This window comes from Myiozetetes cayanensis, unplaced genomic scaffold, assembly GCF_022539395.1.
Source record: "Myiozetetes cayanensis isolate MyiCay16 unplaced genomic scaffold, myiCay2020 scf9, whole genome shotgun sequence".
Classification (NCBI taxonomy): domain Eukaryota; kingdom Metazoa; phylum Chordata; class Aves; order Passeriformes; family Tyrannidae; genus Myiozetetes; species Myiozetetes cayanensis.
The window spans coordinates 5557362-5572370 of record NW_026088185.1 but is presented as its reverse complement, the minus strand read 5'-3'; the positions used below and the strand labels follow the sequence as shown (position 1 = coordinate 5572370).

At 41.7% G+C, this 15009-nt stretch overlaps 1 protein-coding gene across 4 annotated transcripts in view; it reads left to right on the top strand.

Moving 5' to 3' along the window:
* The window catches only part of IKZF2 (IKAROS family zinc finger 2), a 117787-nt gene extending 104614 nt beyond the window's left edge, over positions 1-13173 (top strand). For all 4 annotated transcript variants that reach the window (XM_050340458.1, XM_050340457.1, XM_050340455.1 and 1 more), the window contains one exon: positions 3075-13173. In XM_050340458.1, coding sequence (XP_050196415.1) covers positions 3075-3799 — 725 coding nt within the window. In that variant the 3' untranslated portion in view covers positions 3800-13173. The remainder of the gene's footprint in view (positions 1-3074) is intronic.
* Positions 13174-15009: the final 1836 nt, after the last annotated feature.

Below are 15009 nucleotides of genomic sequence, written 5' to 3'. Positions count from 1 at the left end.
AGGAAAGGAAACAGCGTGCAGCAAACAGAATTAATTTCTGAGTGAGAGACTTGGTTATATATCTGCTGTTGAGGTACTAGTCTTACCAAACCCGTTGAAAAAGTGGAGGCAGAAAGTGTAACTTATGACGTACAGGAGTCTCAGTACTTCTTTTTGCTTCTTGTTCAATGAGGGAGAGGCAGACACCAGTTAAGTTAAAAGCAGACATCTTCGGGCTGATCATGTGAAGCAGATTCATGTATTTTCAGTTTGAATGTGGTGCTTACTCTCACAGAGTGTCACTGAGGTTAAGAACTTGCAGGACGCAAAAGGAGACATTTATGTGGCTTCCAATAAGACCGTGGTTGTTGGAGTAAAAATGAAAAATACACAGGCATCTCAGAACAGATGAAGATCAACCAACATCAAAATTACAGTCAACTTCCATTTAATGGGAGTCAGGGAGAAATGTAGCCAGGAGTTAATTCTGTAATGGCCTTCTCCAAGATTTCTTGCAGCTTTCTCCCAAGTGTCCAGTGTTGCAGCTGCTTTAGCTACTTGCTAAGGTAGACTGCAGGTATCACAGGACAGCTGTGTCTGTGTGCTTTATCTGGCTTCAAATGCCTGCTTTGAGGGTTATTTGAATGTCATATGATGACCAGAGACTGTTTCTTCATCTACTTCACTAATGTAGGGCAAGAATAAGTAGAATTTGAACATAGTTTTACATGAAAGTTTGAATAATTAGTTACTTTTAAGTATAGATTTAGCTAAAGAGGAGTTTAATTTGGAAACCACATTGTAGTGGTTTGTTGGACTATTTGTCCAACTTCTCACATTTGTTGGCTCCTCCCAATGTTATCATTTATTTTACTTTTTTATGTCGTGCTCCATTTCTAAGGCTTTGACATCTTTGGAACTGGATCATAATTAAAGGAATAAATAATTCAGGTCACTGGCAATTTACAGCTTTCTCTGCTGTCTGTGCTGGAGTAACTAAACATGGATGACAAAAGGAATAAAAATAAGGTTTGCATCATTTGTCCAAGTAGTCCATAAAGGATAGGTAATATTTCTTGATCTGTACAGCCTATAAAGAACTGACAGTGTCTTTCTTAGCTGAATCAGACCCTCACCAGATCCATTTCTTTATTCAAGCATGGGAATGGCCACAGCAGGTGACCAGTTTTCATTGCTTTCTTCCACTGTGACAAAGACACCACATGCCTCCTGGAGCTGTTCCTCCAGTCCCACTTTGGCCCCACTTGGGAAGGAGCTGCACTATTTCCTGGGAGGCTGGAGCCACGGCCCATTTCAGAACTGCCCATCCTGTCTGTAGCAGGACAGCCATCACAGACTGCCAGAGCACAGCAGAAATATGAAAAGAGGTGTGATGGCAAGAATCATCCACAGGTCATGTGGATCGTTGTAGCTGGGAAGTGTCAGGAGGTACACAGTTGGAACGGTTGGTCCACTTGGAAGCAATATTGCTGAAGAGAGTAGGAATATTAATGAGCTTCACTTTAGACTTATATTTAATTACCTTGCTAATCAGGGCTAAGTTCCCAAGCAGAAGTGATGCATTATCTCTAAGGATTACATGGGTGTTCTGTATGCATCACTTTAGAATAAGTCGCACTGAGTGGAATGAATTATTATAGTCAAAAATGAAATGAGGAGTGATAGCTGTGTTGAAATGTACTAATGCAGTTTGGAAGAGATTTTGGATTACAGTTCTGTTTCTTATGGTGTTTTATACACATTGTGTTCCAAGCAATTTTGGCAAAAGGTGATAGAATATTCTTCAGTAATTTAATTCTTGGATGGCCAGACCAGTTGTAAGTAGTGACTCCTTGAATTTATTAACTTACATTATAGAAAAAAAAGTCTGGTTTTACATACCAAGACAATAAAGTAACAAAGACAATAGAAACCAACCAAAATTTATCAGACTTCATAAAATCAACTTTAAAAGTTAACTGTGAACAACCAGCTAATACTTGTATGTGTGAACACCCACGAGCATGTACATCTGGTATCATATACATATAACCTTTTCTATTTAAAAAGAAGTTATTACATGAAACTTTCCTTGTACAGCCCCTCCAAAGCCATCACTGGAAAAGCAGTGGTGCTGAGCCCTGATGTAAGTAGTGGAGAGCTTCTTCCAAGGAGAGCTGTGAGATGTGACATGCCCTGTGACTGCCATAGTGTACCAGCATGTGGTTCTGGTTTCACACATGTGTAATGCCACTGATGTAAAAAGGTTACAAGGACGTGAGTTTGGATTCACACAGTGAAGAATCAGCCAGCTTCAGCATCATTATTTATTTATTTAGCCTGCATCAATGAACAGTGCTTTTGCCTTTTCACAAAAGCTATACATGTAGTTTCTCTATTTGTTTTCTTGCCTAAATAGACACTGGGAAGGGGGGAGGGGGAGGGAGGGGTTTACTCAGTCCAAAATGGATAGAATCATTTATTTTGAAGGGGGGAAACAACAAAGATCAGCCTCCAGTGCTCCTGTAACTTGCTCCATTCTTGGCCACATACAGGCATTTTGTATTTTTTCCCGCTAGCTAAAGGATTTACATATTGTGGCTCTAAAAGCACCACCATAACAGCCCCCTGTACCTGTTTTATGGTTTCTCACTATGTAGCCCTGTTGTAAGGAAGGTATGATGCCCCTTTGTGGTACTGCTCCCTTGAATTTTGGGGAGAGTATGTCTAATGACATAAACTGTCAGACCTTATTGACCTCAGTGTTTCAATCTCAGCATCTACCAGTTAACTTGTATTTCCCAACTTAAAGCACAGGCACAGTCAGGCACAGTGGAAAGTTTGGAATTGCTCTGGAAGTCACTATAGCTCCATGGGTCACCTGGAATAAAAAAAAAAAAAGCTGTTGGTGAGGTTGCTGTTTTATCCATCCCAGGACAGGAACTTTGTAGGAGGTCAGTAAACAAGTAGAAGGTTAAATTTAGATTCGAATAATCTCACCCCAGGTCAGGGGTTTTCTGTCCCTCTCCCCCCCTTTTAAGTGAAACATTAGAGGATTACACTGATTTTGCTCATGCGTTTCTCTTATCTTGTAGGTGAAAAGCTCATGAGATTTGGCTATCCAGACATCCCCTTTGATATGAACCTAACCTATGAGAAGGAGGCTGAGCTGATGCAGTCTCACATGATGGACCAAGCCATCAACAATGCAATCACCTACCTTGGAGCTGAGGCACTTCACCCCCTGATGCAGCACACACCAAGCACAATTGCAGAGGTGGCACCGGTCATCAGCTCAGCTTATGCTCAGGTCTATCATCCGAACAGGATAGAAAGGCCCATCAGCAGGGAAACCGCCGACAGTCATGACAACAACATGGATGGCCCAATCTCCCTCATCAGACCAAAGAGTCGAACCCAGGATAGAGAGGGCTCCCCCAGCAATAGCTGCCTGGATTCTACTGACTCAGAGAGCAGCCACGATGACCGCCAGTCCTACCAAGGAAACTCTGCCTTAAATCCCAAGAGAAAGCCAAGCCCGGCTTATATGAAGGAGGAGACCAAGGCTTTGGATGTCACAAAAGCTTCTAAGGGCTCTTTAAAGGATGTCTACAAGGTGATCAACGGAGAAGGGGAGCAGATTAGGGCTTTCAAGTGCGAGCACTGTCGGGTCCTCTTCCTGGACCATGTCATGTACACCATCCACATGGGCTGCCACGGCTACCGGGACCCTCTAGAGTGCAACATCTGTGGCTACCGGAGCCAGGACCGCTATGAGTTCTCGTCGCACATAGTCCGAGGGGAGCACACATTCCGCTAGGCCTTCTCATCCAAAGGGGACTCGTATGAAGTAGAAGAACTGCACATGAAGAAATACTGCACTTACAATCCCACTTTTCCTCAGACATTGAAACGCCTATTTTGTTGTTGTTGCTGTTGTTGTTGTTGCTGTTGTTTAATTATTATTATTAACCTTATTTTTTGTGGACCCAACCTCATTTGCTCTGCCCAGCTTAAGAGTAGAAAGAAGGAAGCGAAGGGATAAAAGAGGGGGTTGTTGTTGCCGTCACTTTCTGGGGAGTGACCTGCCTCGCTTTCTGTGGGAATTGGAAGGCAGTCCGTGTCTGTCTCAGTCAGTTGTACACCATATCCTATTTTGGGATATCACTCAACCCTTCTAGGTGCTTTCAAGTCCCAAAAAGATGCCACTTATTTACAGTTTCAGAGGAATAGGTAGAAACATTTCAGAGGAGAGCTTTTTTCTGACGTGTAGTTACTGTGTGGGGTTTTGGTGGCTGGAGAAGATGGGGGGAACTTTATTCTGCAGAATGAACAATTATTTTTAAAGCAAAACTGTTAGGGATTTAGGAGCATGAATCAAAGTTGCTTTCAAGGGAGAGCTGTTTTCCTGGATTCAGTGTGTATTGCCCCCCTAGAATGTAAAGACATCAAAAAAAAACAAAAAAAAAGGAAATGTATGTCTTAACACTGTACCACATTACAGCAGTTTAGTTTCATAAGTCTGAGGGCCTTCTGTGGTGAGTCTGAGGCTTTGTATTTTTATTTTCCTTAACTTATGAAGCACCTTTTTTAGGATTGTTTATATTCTGTTACTCCATGCCTATGTGTTGTCTCACTGGCTTCTAAGAGACCCTTGGGAGCCTTACTTCTTTAGTTGCACCCTAGCTTTGAAGAGAGAGCATTTAGGAATAACATTTAAACTTGCTTTTAGGACAGTAAGTGGCCTAGGAGTGGGTGAGAGTCTGTAGTTTACTCAAGAGGTTCCGCTGCTCTTCTGAAATAATTTCGGTTTAAAATTATGGATTCTAAAATGACAAAAGTACTAGTAAAAACACGTTTTTTAAATATAGGTATGTATAGATATATAATTATGTAAATACTTCCTCATTCTATTATCACAGTGTTAACCTCTTGGAAACAGCCTAAACTAAGACTTGCAGCTGGGGAAGTGATGGGAGCCAGATCCTTGGCCAGCATTAATCCTCTTAGCTCCAGTGAAATTAGTGGAACAGCCCCAACTCCTTCAGCTTCGTTAGGATCCAAGCCTTGACCATTTTTTCTCCTTTTGACATCTTATTTGCTAATTTGCTGAACCGGTGATTTCCTGTGTTTCTAAGTCATCAATTCTGCTTTAATTTAGGGATGCAAGTGCCAGCAGGTTTTGCTGGATAGCCTTTGCTTCTGGAGAGCACAGAAGCCCTTCACGCCGACAGGATGCATGTGACCTTCCCTACTTCTTCAGAAAGTGATACGTGGAGGTGCAGGTGGAATTGGCTTGGATTTCCAGATTTCGTTTTTATTCCTAACATATTAATTTCACTGTAGGGAAAACAAATGGAGAAACACACTCCAGAGCAAGTCCTTGACCTACAGACTGGACAAGGAAAAAAATTCCACCGATCTGTTTTGTTTCCTTTCTTTCTCTCCCCATAAATAACAAAGCCAGCAAGCACCCAGCAAGTTGCATCAGTAAAAGCTGGGCTTAAACCTACAGGACAGATTGCCATTGAAACCCAACTGTTTGTACCAATCACAATTGAAATGTTGTTGTTTGGCAACAAGAGCACAGCTTGAGAATGGAAAGATCTGCATGGGTTTAACCTGCTCTGCGCACACGGTCTCCATGCGCTTGGGGAGACCTTTTCCAAAGTATAAAGTTACTAAAGTATAAAAGAGAGAGCAAGATCAGGCCATAATGAATTTCCATCTGCTCCCTTCAATCTGTGCACTCCATGCATATGCCAGTTTGCTGTTCGTTTTGAGGGTACCGGGGTTTTTTTCTTTTTTTCTTCCTAGACCTGGAGCATTTGAAAGTGGGAGCTGAGTGCTATTGATTGAAATCTTTTTATGGTGACATTCTTGGCAGCTGGAACCTGTGTTTAGAAAGGATACAGTAGATCATGGCCAGATTACCTGATGACTGCTTCCCAGCACTGCAGTGCTATTAAGTATGAGCTGGTAAAGTCTTGCAGTAGCCTATTAATTATAATAGAATACGGAGAGAAATGTCATCTTGTGTAATGTGAGAGCTATCAAGGCTGTGAATATAAAGGCTTTGGAGAGACAGATTTAAAGATCTATTCCCAACATTGTTCTAAATGTTGTTGGGTTTCTCCCCCTCCTTCTTTCTTCATCCTGATGTAGAGGAAACTCAGGCAAATGAGCCACTGCCATCCTACAGACCATTCTCATTGTCCTGTGCCTGGTGCACTGAAAGAACTTTGTGCAGGAGAAAAGCAGAGAAATGCTGGAGGGGCATCACTTTTATTCTGTATGGCTGATTCTCTGCAGCTAGGAAGGTTGGCTCAGGAGGTGGCTGGCCATGTTTTGCATTAGGATGTGCCTGGAAATTCCAAAAAGAAAGAAAAAAGAGGTTGTGATTTCCTGAGGCAGGTAAGGTCTTTTAAGAACAAGGTGCAAAGAGGAAGGTTCTGGGCCTGAAGGTTGCTGGGCTTGTCTGGACCTCCAGAAAGACACGTGCCCAAGCCAGAGAAAAGGGTTGCCAGCAATTCCTTTCATTCTCTGGGGGCAACACTCCATTTTCCCCTCTGTGGTCAGTGAAAGAACATGGGGTATGGTTTCTTGGAATAGTTAGCACCAGGGAAAAAGTGTTAAAAATTTCTGCCTTTGTTTGGTAAAGCACCAGAATACGGGAAAGGCAGAGAATCTCTTGTGTATCCACAGAGAAGTTGGCTGTAATTGTATCTGCAGTTCGTTAGTGTGCACTTCGGTTCATTGATGACTCACTGATACCTCCTGTAGGGTATATTCTGTAGATGTTTAAGGGATCAGATGGGGAGGCTCACTGGTTCAGCCTAGCCCAGCTTCTTGTTCTAAGGGTAGCAAGTGAGATCTGTATGTCTTAGTGTCGCAGACACAGTGAACTGGGGAGACACTGGGGAGTTATCTTCCAAAAACTACATCTTTTGGAGAATTTTACATTCATTTTTATTATCAGTGTCCTTTTCTGAATATTCATTAAATATTTTCATCCTAGAGCTAGGGAAAGGAGGAAGGTTGAATTCTAGTTCAAATTGTGAACAAAATTTAGGATGAACATGTACTTAAGAATTTAATTCCTACCGAAAATTATTGGAGAGTTTTATGTAACACAGTTTGTCCCTTCACAGAAGTGTTCAAGATGGGGTCGCAGAGATTTGTTTGGGTTTTTCTGTTGCTTGCTCACTGCAGGTTTCTAAGAAAAGCTCTTGACTTTTGACGAGTTCATTAGTCATTCACAGTGTACTCGGAATTTCAGTAGCTAATCCTTGGCCTGCACATCCATTTGTTCTGAGTATTTGGTGTTGGAAATCGAACCTGACTGGTTTTTATTGGACTCTTCTGAAATTCTTGGAATCAAGTTTCCAGTTAAAAACACTCATTTGCAAATCTAGAATTGACATCCTGTGAGCATTCCTCATTTTCATTAAAAATAATTTCAGAAAAGGCCATTTCTGTGCACATCCCTGCCAGTAAATCCTTCCACTTCTTTTACATCAAAAATGGCAAGGTTCTGCCTCAGTTTAGAGGATTACAAGCCTATTAATTGAAACAGAAATGTGACTGCTTGTTCTGTTCCTGATGTGATCCATATCCTTGGAGCAAAGGGCATTATCTATATATCTGTGGTTATGGCTGATGAATTTTACAGCCACCTTGCTTTGCAATTGGTTAGGAGTGCACATCTAAATATATAGCATTTTTCAGTAAAGCCAGCTCTTCACTCGGTAACTTATGAGATTAAAACAATTTTAATCTCCTTAAAAAGTGCTTTCATCCACCTGTAATGTGAAGGTGTCTAGGCATCAACCTGTATCAGTCTGTATTAGGGAGAAAGAATCTAAATTGGCTAATTGGCCTGGTTTTTAATGGTGCAAGTTTCTACAATGCGAGGACCCAGCTCACAAAATAGCCATGTGGAGCTAAAGTATGTTTACTACAAGCTGAAGAAATTCTCAATTGTAAGAGTTTCCAAATTTCTTTCTGTTTACAAGGGCATTCCTAAATTTGTGTTGTCAGGCAGGTCATTAATTAAACCAAACCCTTCAAAACTGGCCTTTAATGGGACATTATTGCTGTTGTCCAGGTCCTGAGCTAGCTTGATCAGATTTGAAAGAAGCCAGACAATAGACACTCCTTCTTCTAGAAAGAAACTTTGGAGATAATTGAGGCAAAGGTGCTTATTTCAGCCAAGGACAGGAGCTACAGTAATACAGTTCCTTTGCTGGAAAATTCCTTTCTTAACTCTTGCTGTGATTTTAATGTAATGAGGAGGGACGAGGGAAGCTGCACTAATACCAGAATCACCTAAAGTCAGAATGGAATTTTAGGAAAAGTGTGATGGAATAGGCTTTGCCACTAGAAATTTGCCATTGGAAATCTTAACTTGACTTACAAGCTTTTAAAAACAAAAATGGATGGTAGGAATGGCCTATGGTCTGGGGCAGCTGGAGAGCTTGAGAAAGTATATTTATATATATATAAATATATATATATATGGTATTGTATAGTTAGATATATGCTTTATTGTATATGTGCCTTTTCCAAATGCGTTTGGGAGATCGTGATGTTGCTCATGAGCTCCTCCCATACCCTTTCAGAATGCACGGCAAAAGCCAACCCAAAGGAAACATCCCTCCTCCTGCTCTGCACCCTCCTCGGCAGCTTCACCCGGAGAGAGGAGCTGGTACTTTGCTGTGAGATTTCCTGCAGTCAGCTGGCTTTTAGGAGAGGGAAGGGCTGAAAACTACTCTAGCAAACTGCATTCCAACTCTCCAGCCAGAGCTGGTCTGGGAGCTGGTCCCAGCGGGCAGAGCATCCCCAGAACGATGCCAAGACCTGCTGTGGGAGCCCCCAGCTGCACCGTGCGCTGTGGAGCACCAGGGCAACATCTCCTGTTTTCTCCCCCTCAGAGCTTTAAATGAAGCACACTTTGAAATGGACTTTCCTCTCCTTTCAAGTTCCCACTTAGGAACAGGAGCAGACTTATAAGCACCTGCTACTTGCTTCAAACTGGAAAAAGAATTGTGGCGAGTCCTCTGGAAGTAGTTTGTGAGTTTGCCTGTCAGGCTGCTGCCACCCCAGTAATTGGCATAGAGATGAGAGAAACCCATCAGTAGAAGACGTTAAGGGGGCTCATCAGCCGGATTCATTCATCTCTGTGGTGATGAGCGTGGTGTTTCAGTACTTTCCTGGCAGGTTGGTGACCTAGTTTCAGGTCTAATTATTCACCCTGCATAGGTGCAGTGCCTGAGTGTGCTGGCACAGCTGAGGTGTGGGGCCTGCCGAGGGGAAGGTGGCTGGGCCAGCATGCTTTTGGTCAGAGCCTGAGCCCGGCCCAGCACCAGCTCCTCGGCACTACTCTGCAGGGATCTGGGCCCGTGGCAGTCACAGGGAAGGGGAGGGGAGGAATTAGGTAGAAAAGAGGCAGAACTTGCTTCATAGTAAATAGATTCCCTTGTATCCCATTGATGTGTTCTGAGGTATTAGCAGAGGAGGACATCACTGGTTTCTAATTTGACCTCCTACAACCACACCTGAAGCGGTGGTTTGTGCTCTTCTCCACGAAGGGTCTGAATTGACCAGAGGATAGTCAGAAGGAGGGGTATGCTAAGGCTTTGCCATGCTGCATGCTTAACAGGCCAGGAAGACAATAAAAATGGTCTCTGTTTAATTCACCTAACTTCCCATTTGATCATGCAGACAAGCATTCCCAGTTCCTGTTCACTTCCAGCCTTTGGAAGGGTGGTTATTGTTATGCTCACTTGGATCCTCAGCTGTCTCTCTCCTTCTGTAAAAACTCCTTTTCATACAAATCTTGGCACCTAATTAATTAGTGAACAGAAATGATCATTTAAACAAAGAGCTACACAGCTGTAGTAAAAAACAACATTATTTACAGTTGCAAAAAACCCAAACAAACAAACTGTGATGTATTTACTGGCAGTACCTGAAGTATTTCAAGAGTGAGTGACAATGAAGTTAATCAGATCATGTCTTCAGAGGGGCTTGTATCATGTAGACACTGTGGGAGAAAAGGAGCAGCCTGACACAAAGCTGGGGCTGATACCTCCTTCCTCCAGCAATGTTGATTTAGGCAACTGCACTGCAGCCCAGGAAAACATTTGAGCACCATCAACCTCCTTCCATCCCTTCAGTTAGATCTGGAAGTGCACAGGAGCTTTGCAGTTAACTGTGTGTTTAAGCATTGCTGTGGTTTGTGAGATCAGGGCAGTGGGTGCAGCACAGCAGCTCTGGGCAGGTCTCTGTTGTCAGCGTTGAAGGTGCATTCCCCATTCCCTTACTTTTGTGTAGCAGCCTTAATCCCTGGCACTCGGTGGTACGTGGGTACCGGTAGTCTACCAATCATGGATAAAATATGGATGCCTCCCGCAAGGCATGGTGGGGAGCACGACTCTGTTATGGGCACAACAGAGCCAGTTTGCAGTAAATTGGGCCATTTAATTTTACCTCAAGTGACACCGAACACGAAAAGCTTCTTGCAGGGGTAGAGGTCACTGAATCCCTACTATGCACTTACTGGGATTTGACGTTGCTTACTGGAAATGGATGTTCGTTCCTGAACACACTGTAACAAGGGAAGGACTTCTTTGGTTATTTTTGTAGTCGTTCGGATTCTGAAACTGTGATCAATTATTTGACGAATTGTCAAGTGTCCTCAGAGCTTGAACACTTTCACTTCCTCCGCCATGTAGCAGTCTCCTCTGGCTTTCCATGCTTTTCTCTTTCCCACTTTTCCTTCTTGGAGCTTTAAGTCTGGGCCTGCTCTTATCTCCTGTAGCTTTGGGCTGTCTAGGGGCTTGGGGGGTTGTTTTTTGGGGGGGGGGTTTGTTCATTGGCTGTACAGTCTGTTTACATATTTTTGTACTCAAGTGTAGTTTTTTATTAAAAACAGGAAAAAGAAAAAAAAAGCTAGTTGATTTGAGAAAAAAATTAAGGTACATACTCTTTGTAACACTTTAAAGATCTAGGGTACCTTTGAGATGACTCCACAGTGATGTAATTATAATACTGTATATTTGCCTTCCTTTTTAGTTGGTTTTATTTTCTGTTTGTTTGGGGTTTTTTTTTTTTCCTAAAATGTGTATCTTTTTATGAGAAACTGGAAACTTTTAATGCAAATGTTTAGAAAAATTTAAAACTGTAAAGTAAAAAAAAAAAAAAAAAAGTCATAATTTTTTTTTCCTGTTGGAAGAAAATGCTTTAAAAAAAGTTTTACTACTGTTGTATTCCAGGGTGGGGGTTACCAACCCCAAATTCACTTCTTATGCTTCATTGTTGGATCCTACTTTCTAAACGTGCTCATTTCAGACATGGACAGTTTGCTTATATTAGTTTTAAAAACAAAAATCACCAAGAAAACCACCTTTTTGGGCAAATTTTCTGTTCAAGTGCAATATTTTCCCTGACGTCTTATTGATGTACAGTGGTTTCTGTGTTCCTTCCTCAGTCCACACAAATCAGTGAGACAAAATGCTCTGTCTTAAATGCATTCAAAGATACGGTTCGAGTAAATTGATATTGTGGCCGACAAGACATGAGGAACTGTAGATTAAGGCTAAAGCCCATAACTTTACCTCCTGCTTTTATTTGGCATTGAAACACATCCACATCCAGAATTAAGGACATACTTGTTCTTGCCCCTTCCTTCCTTTTCTTTTCTAATTGCAGCTTTCTTTTTAAGAAAAGCACTTAATGTTGATGTTTATTAAAAATAAGAAAAAATAAAAAGATCTTTTGGTCTGATCCAAAACCCACTCAGTGGAGACTTCTGTTGACTTCGATGATGGATTTTGGATTAGGCCTAATCTCTTAGCTAGGGCAAAACTGCCATTTACTGTAATGGGAGAGATTTGCCTGCGTAAGAATTACAGGACTCGTGTCCTTTATCTACCTGAGAGACCAGAAAAGCTTCTTTAGAGTTGTCCTTGTCTTATATAAGTTTAGATGGGACTTGTTTTACATATCATACATATTTATATATAGTGTATTTTTAATGCCTTCCCCCCCCCCCAGTAGACTGAAACTGCTGTAAATATGTATTTAGGTACGTAATAAAAAAAAAATAATGAAACCCCCTTGAGATTTCTTTGAAAGGCAGTTACTGCGCATGCACAGTAGCCACTTTTGTCTTTTAAATTCGTATTTAAGAGATTTCTTTTTAATAATAACAAAGGTGAAGAGACTGTATCCCCTTCTGACTGATTGCCAAAATTATTTCCCAGAGACCCTTGTGTCTGAGGTCAAGAAGGAACAGGCATTCTGTGGGTGACTGCCGTGGTGCCCGTGGGGTCGCAGTCCTTGGGCCAAATTCTGGAAACCTCCTGTGGGTGGTTTGGGTCCTCCTGCAAACGGGGCCCACACTGGGGCACTGGGATCAGAGCAAGGCAGCACCGTTTAGGGAACGTAGGTTCAGGCTGTGGGTCTGATCCGTTTGCATCTTCCCTGGCTCGTACACTGCCCGTTTTAGTGCTGTTTTCCTAAAGAAAGCCCGGTGAATCATCTGGCAAATGACCCCTTTTCTCCCACGTTACGATTTTTTTGATCTGTGATAGATGTTCTGAGCTCAAATTGAGGAATCTTTCAAATTAAAAAAAAATGTAAAAATAAAAGAATGAAATCAGAGTTTATTCCAGAAGCCAGTGAAGACACTGGGAATCATCCCATTTCTTTATGTGCTCACTGGAACATGCTCTTGTAAAAGGAGTTCAGAAACGATCCCTATGACAGTGGTGCATGTGAGCAACCCTAATGTAAACCTGTATCTCCCTGCTAAAAATGTTTTGCCGTTATAGACTGAACTATGGGACTTGTTGTTATTTTTATTTTCTTCTTAGTATACATGCATACATATGGTTGCACATCTGTATGTGTGTACTCTGTACCTGTGTGAGTGTTGTACAGCCATGTGAGAGTGGGAGTCCGTATGTGTGTATAAATAAAGAAGCTGCAGAAACTTTGTAATACTTTGTGAAAAGGATTATATTATAAAGGTTTGTACTGTCTTGAGTGCACAGCTACTGGAATAAATGTAGGGAATCTCAGGAACAAGCATATAATTTGTCCAAGAATTATTTCTTCTCAGAAGTGTAAGTGCAGTTTTAAATTCTGTATATTATTTAATATTTTACCAATAAAAATAAACTTCTGACACGAAAGGGTTTTTCCATTCAGGCTTTCTGGAGACATTGGGGTACGCATACACTTTTCTTTCTTGCAGCAGGAAACACATGTGGTGATTGGGCGCCTCCCAGTAATCACATTTCTGCCTAATAACAAATCATGTTAATTAACTAGAGAGAGTGAGTTGGGGTTTTCTGAGTAGGGATTATGAGACCGGTGAATTGTGCACAGATCTGCTTTTAATATTCATTGAAGCTAAAGACATTCTTTCCATCAGCTAGAGACGTATCTCCAAAGATCCCACTACGTAAAATGGTGGCATCAGTCACCTGCCTCTCACTTTGTCATGGCTTTGAACTGAGTTACTAGCCCAAGGTCCAACTTTTTCTGGAAAACACTTGAACTGCATACACAATTCCTTTGAACCCTTCCCTCAGCATTGGTTTTTGGCTGAGTTCCCTCTGTTGTATCTGGAGGTGATCTTCCCAGTCAGGATTTATTGGGCATTTCACATCGCCTGACTTGTTCTATCTTTCATAATGCAGCTATCAATCTGGTAGCATTCACAGTGCAAACTCTTCAGAATAAAAAGACCTTATGAAGCTTCGTAAACTGTTTGTTGTCTGTTTTAAGAATCTCTTGTAAATTCCAGGTTAAAGATTAACCAGCCTCTCCCCATAATAAAAGTGTTCATCATTCACATGAGAATGGAAACTCCTTAAGATATCATCTGAATAAAAGTTAATCTTCCTTTAAGTCATGTTTTATGTATGTTGTCTCCAAGGAATGCTTCTGTTCAAGGAGCAGAATTTCCCTGGATTTCTTTCACTCAGGATTGCTGGATTACTGGTTTTGCTTCAAGCAGGCTCAAGATCAGCTAATGGGACAGTCCAAATCTTTAGTGCATCGATGACAAATCATGCTGTGCCATTGCAGAACAGAAAGGACTGGCCTGACAGTCTTGTCCCAAGACTTACTGGAGATGGTGATGCTCTTTCAACTGTCTTCAGATAAGGTCTGAGAGGATGAGGGGAGAGCTCATAGGCAGGAACTGAATGACTTGATAATCCTTAAGGCTGTTGAGGTATTTGCAGGTGTGAGACTCTGTGCATGGCCTCATGTTATTAAAGAAGCAAGTCTTGGAAATCTCCTGGCTGTGATTCTGACCTGCCAGTCCAGCACCTTGGCATTTGAGCTGAAATTCCCCTTGTCACAGACAGGCAGGGACAGCACAGGTGAATTTTGAGCAGTGCATTCTGACAAGGGCCTTCTGCTGCTTTACCAATATGAATATAATTTTCCCAGTTAATAAAAGTTAAATGTTGGTCTCTGACTTCTATGGCACTAATATTTCTATCTTTATGCAGTACTTTCAAGAACTCAAGTTTCATCTGAGAGTGAGTTTTGGTTTTGAAACATGGTGAGTCAAAGTACATTTTTTTTTCCCCATCTTTGTGCTCGAATGTCAGACCCCAGCCCTGCCGTGAATCATTTCCCACCACTACACTGCAGAATATATAACAGAGCCCATGTTAATGGGAGGCAACGGCAGGGCCTCAAAATCCTATTATGAAACTCGCAATAATCGAGGGACTAAAAATAAATTTTGCTTGGATTGCAGTTTGAACATGCTTGGGTTGTTTTTTCTTTCTTTTTAGTCAATCCTAATGTAGTTAGTCCTCAATAAACCCAGCTTTACCCTTCTGCCCTTCAGTGCTTATTTTTGTCTCTTCTTGGTGCATCGTATAAACATGTCATAATTTCCAGCATGCAATTATAAGTTGTTTGTTGTTTTTTTGGGGTTTTGTTTGTTTGGGGTTTTTTTTCACAGCAGAGTACCTCAAAAGCCACAGTGACTTCTGGATT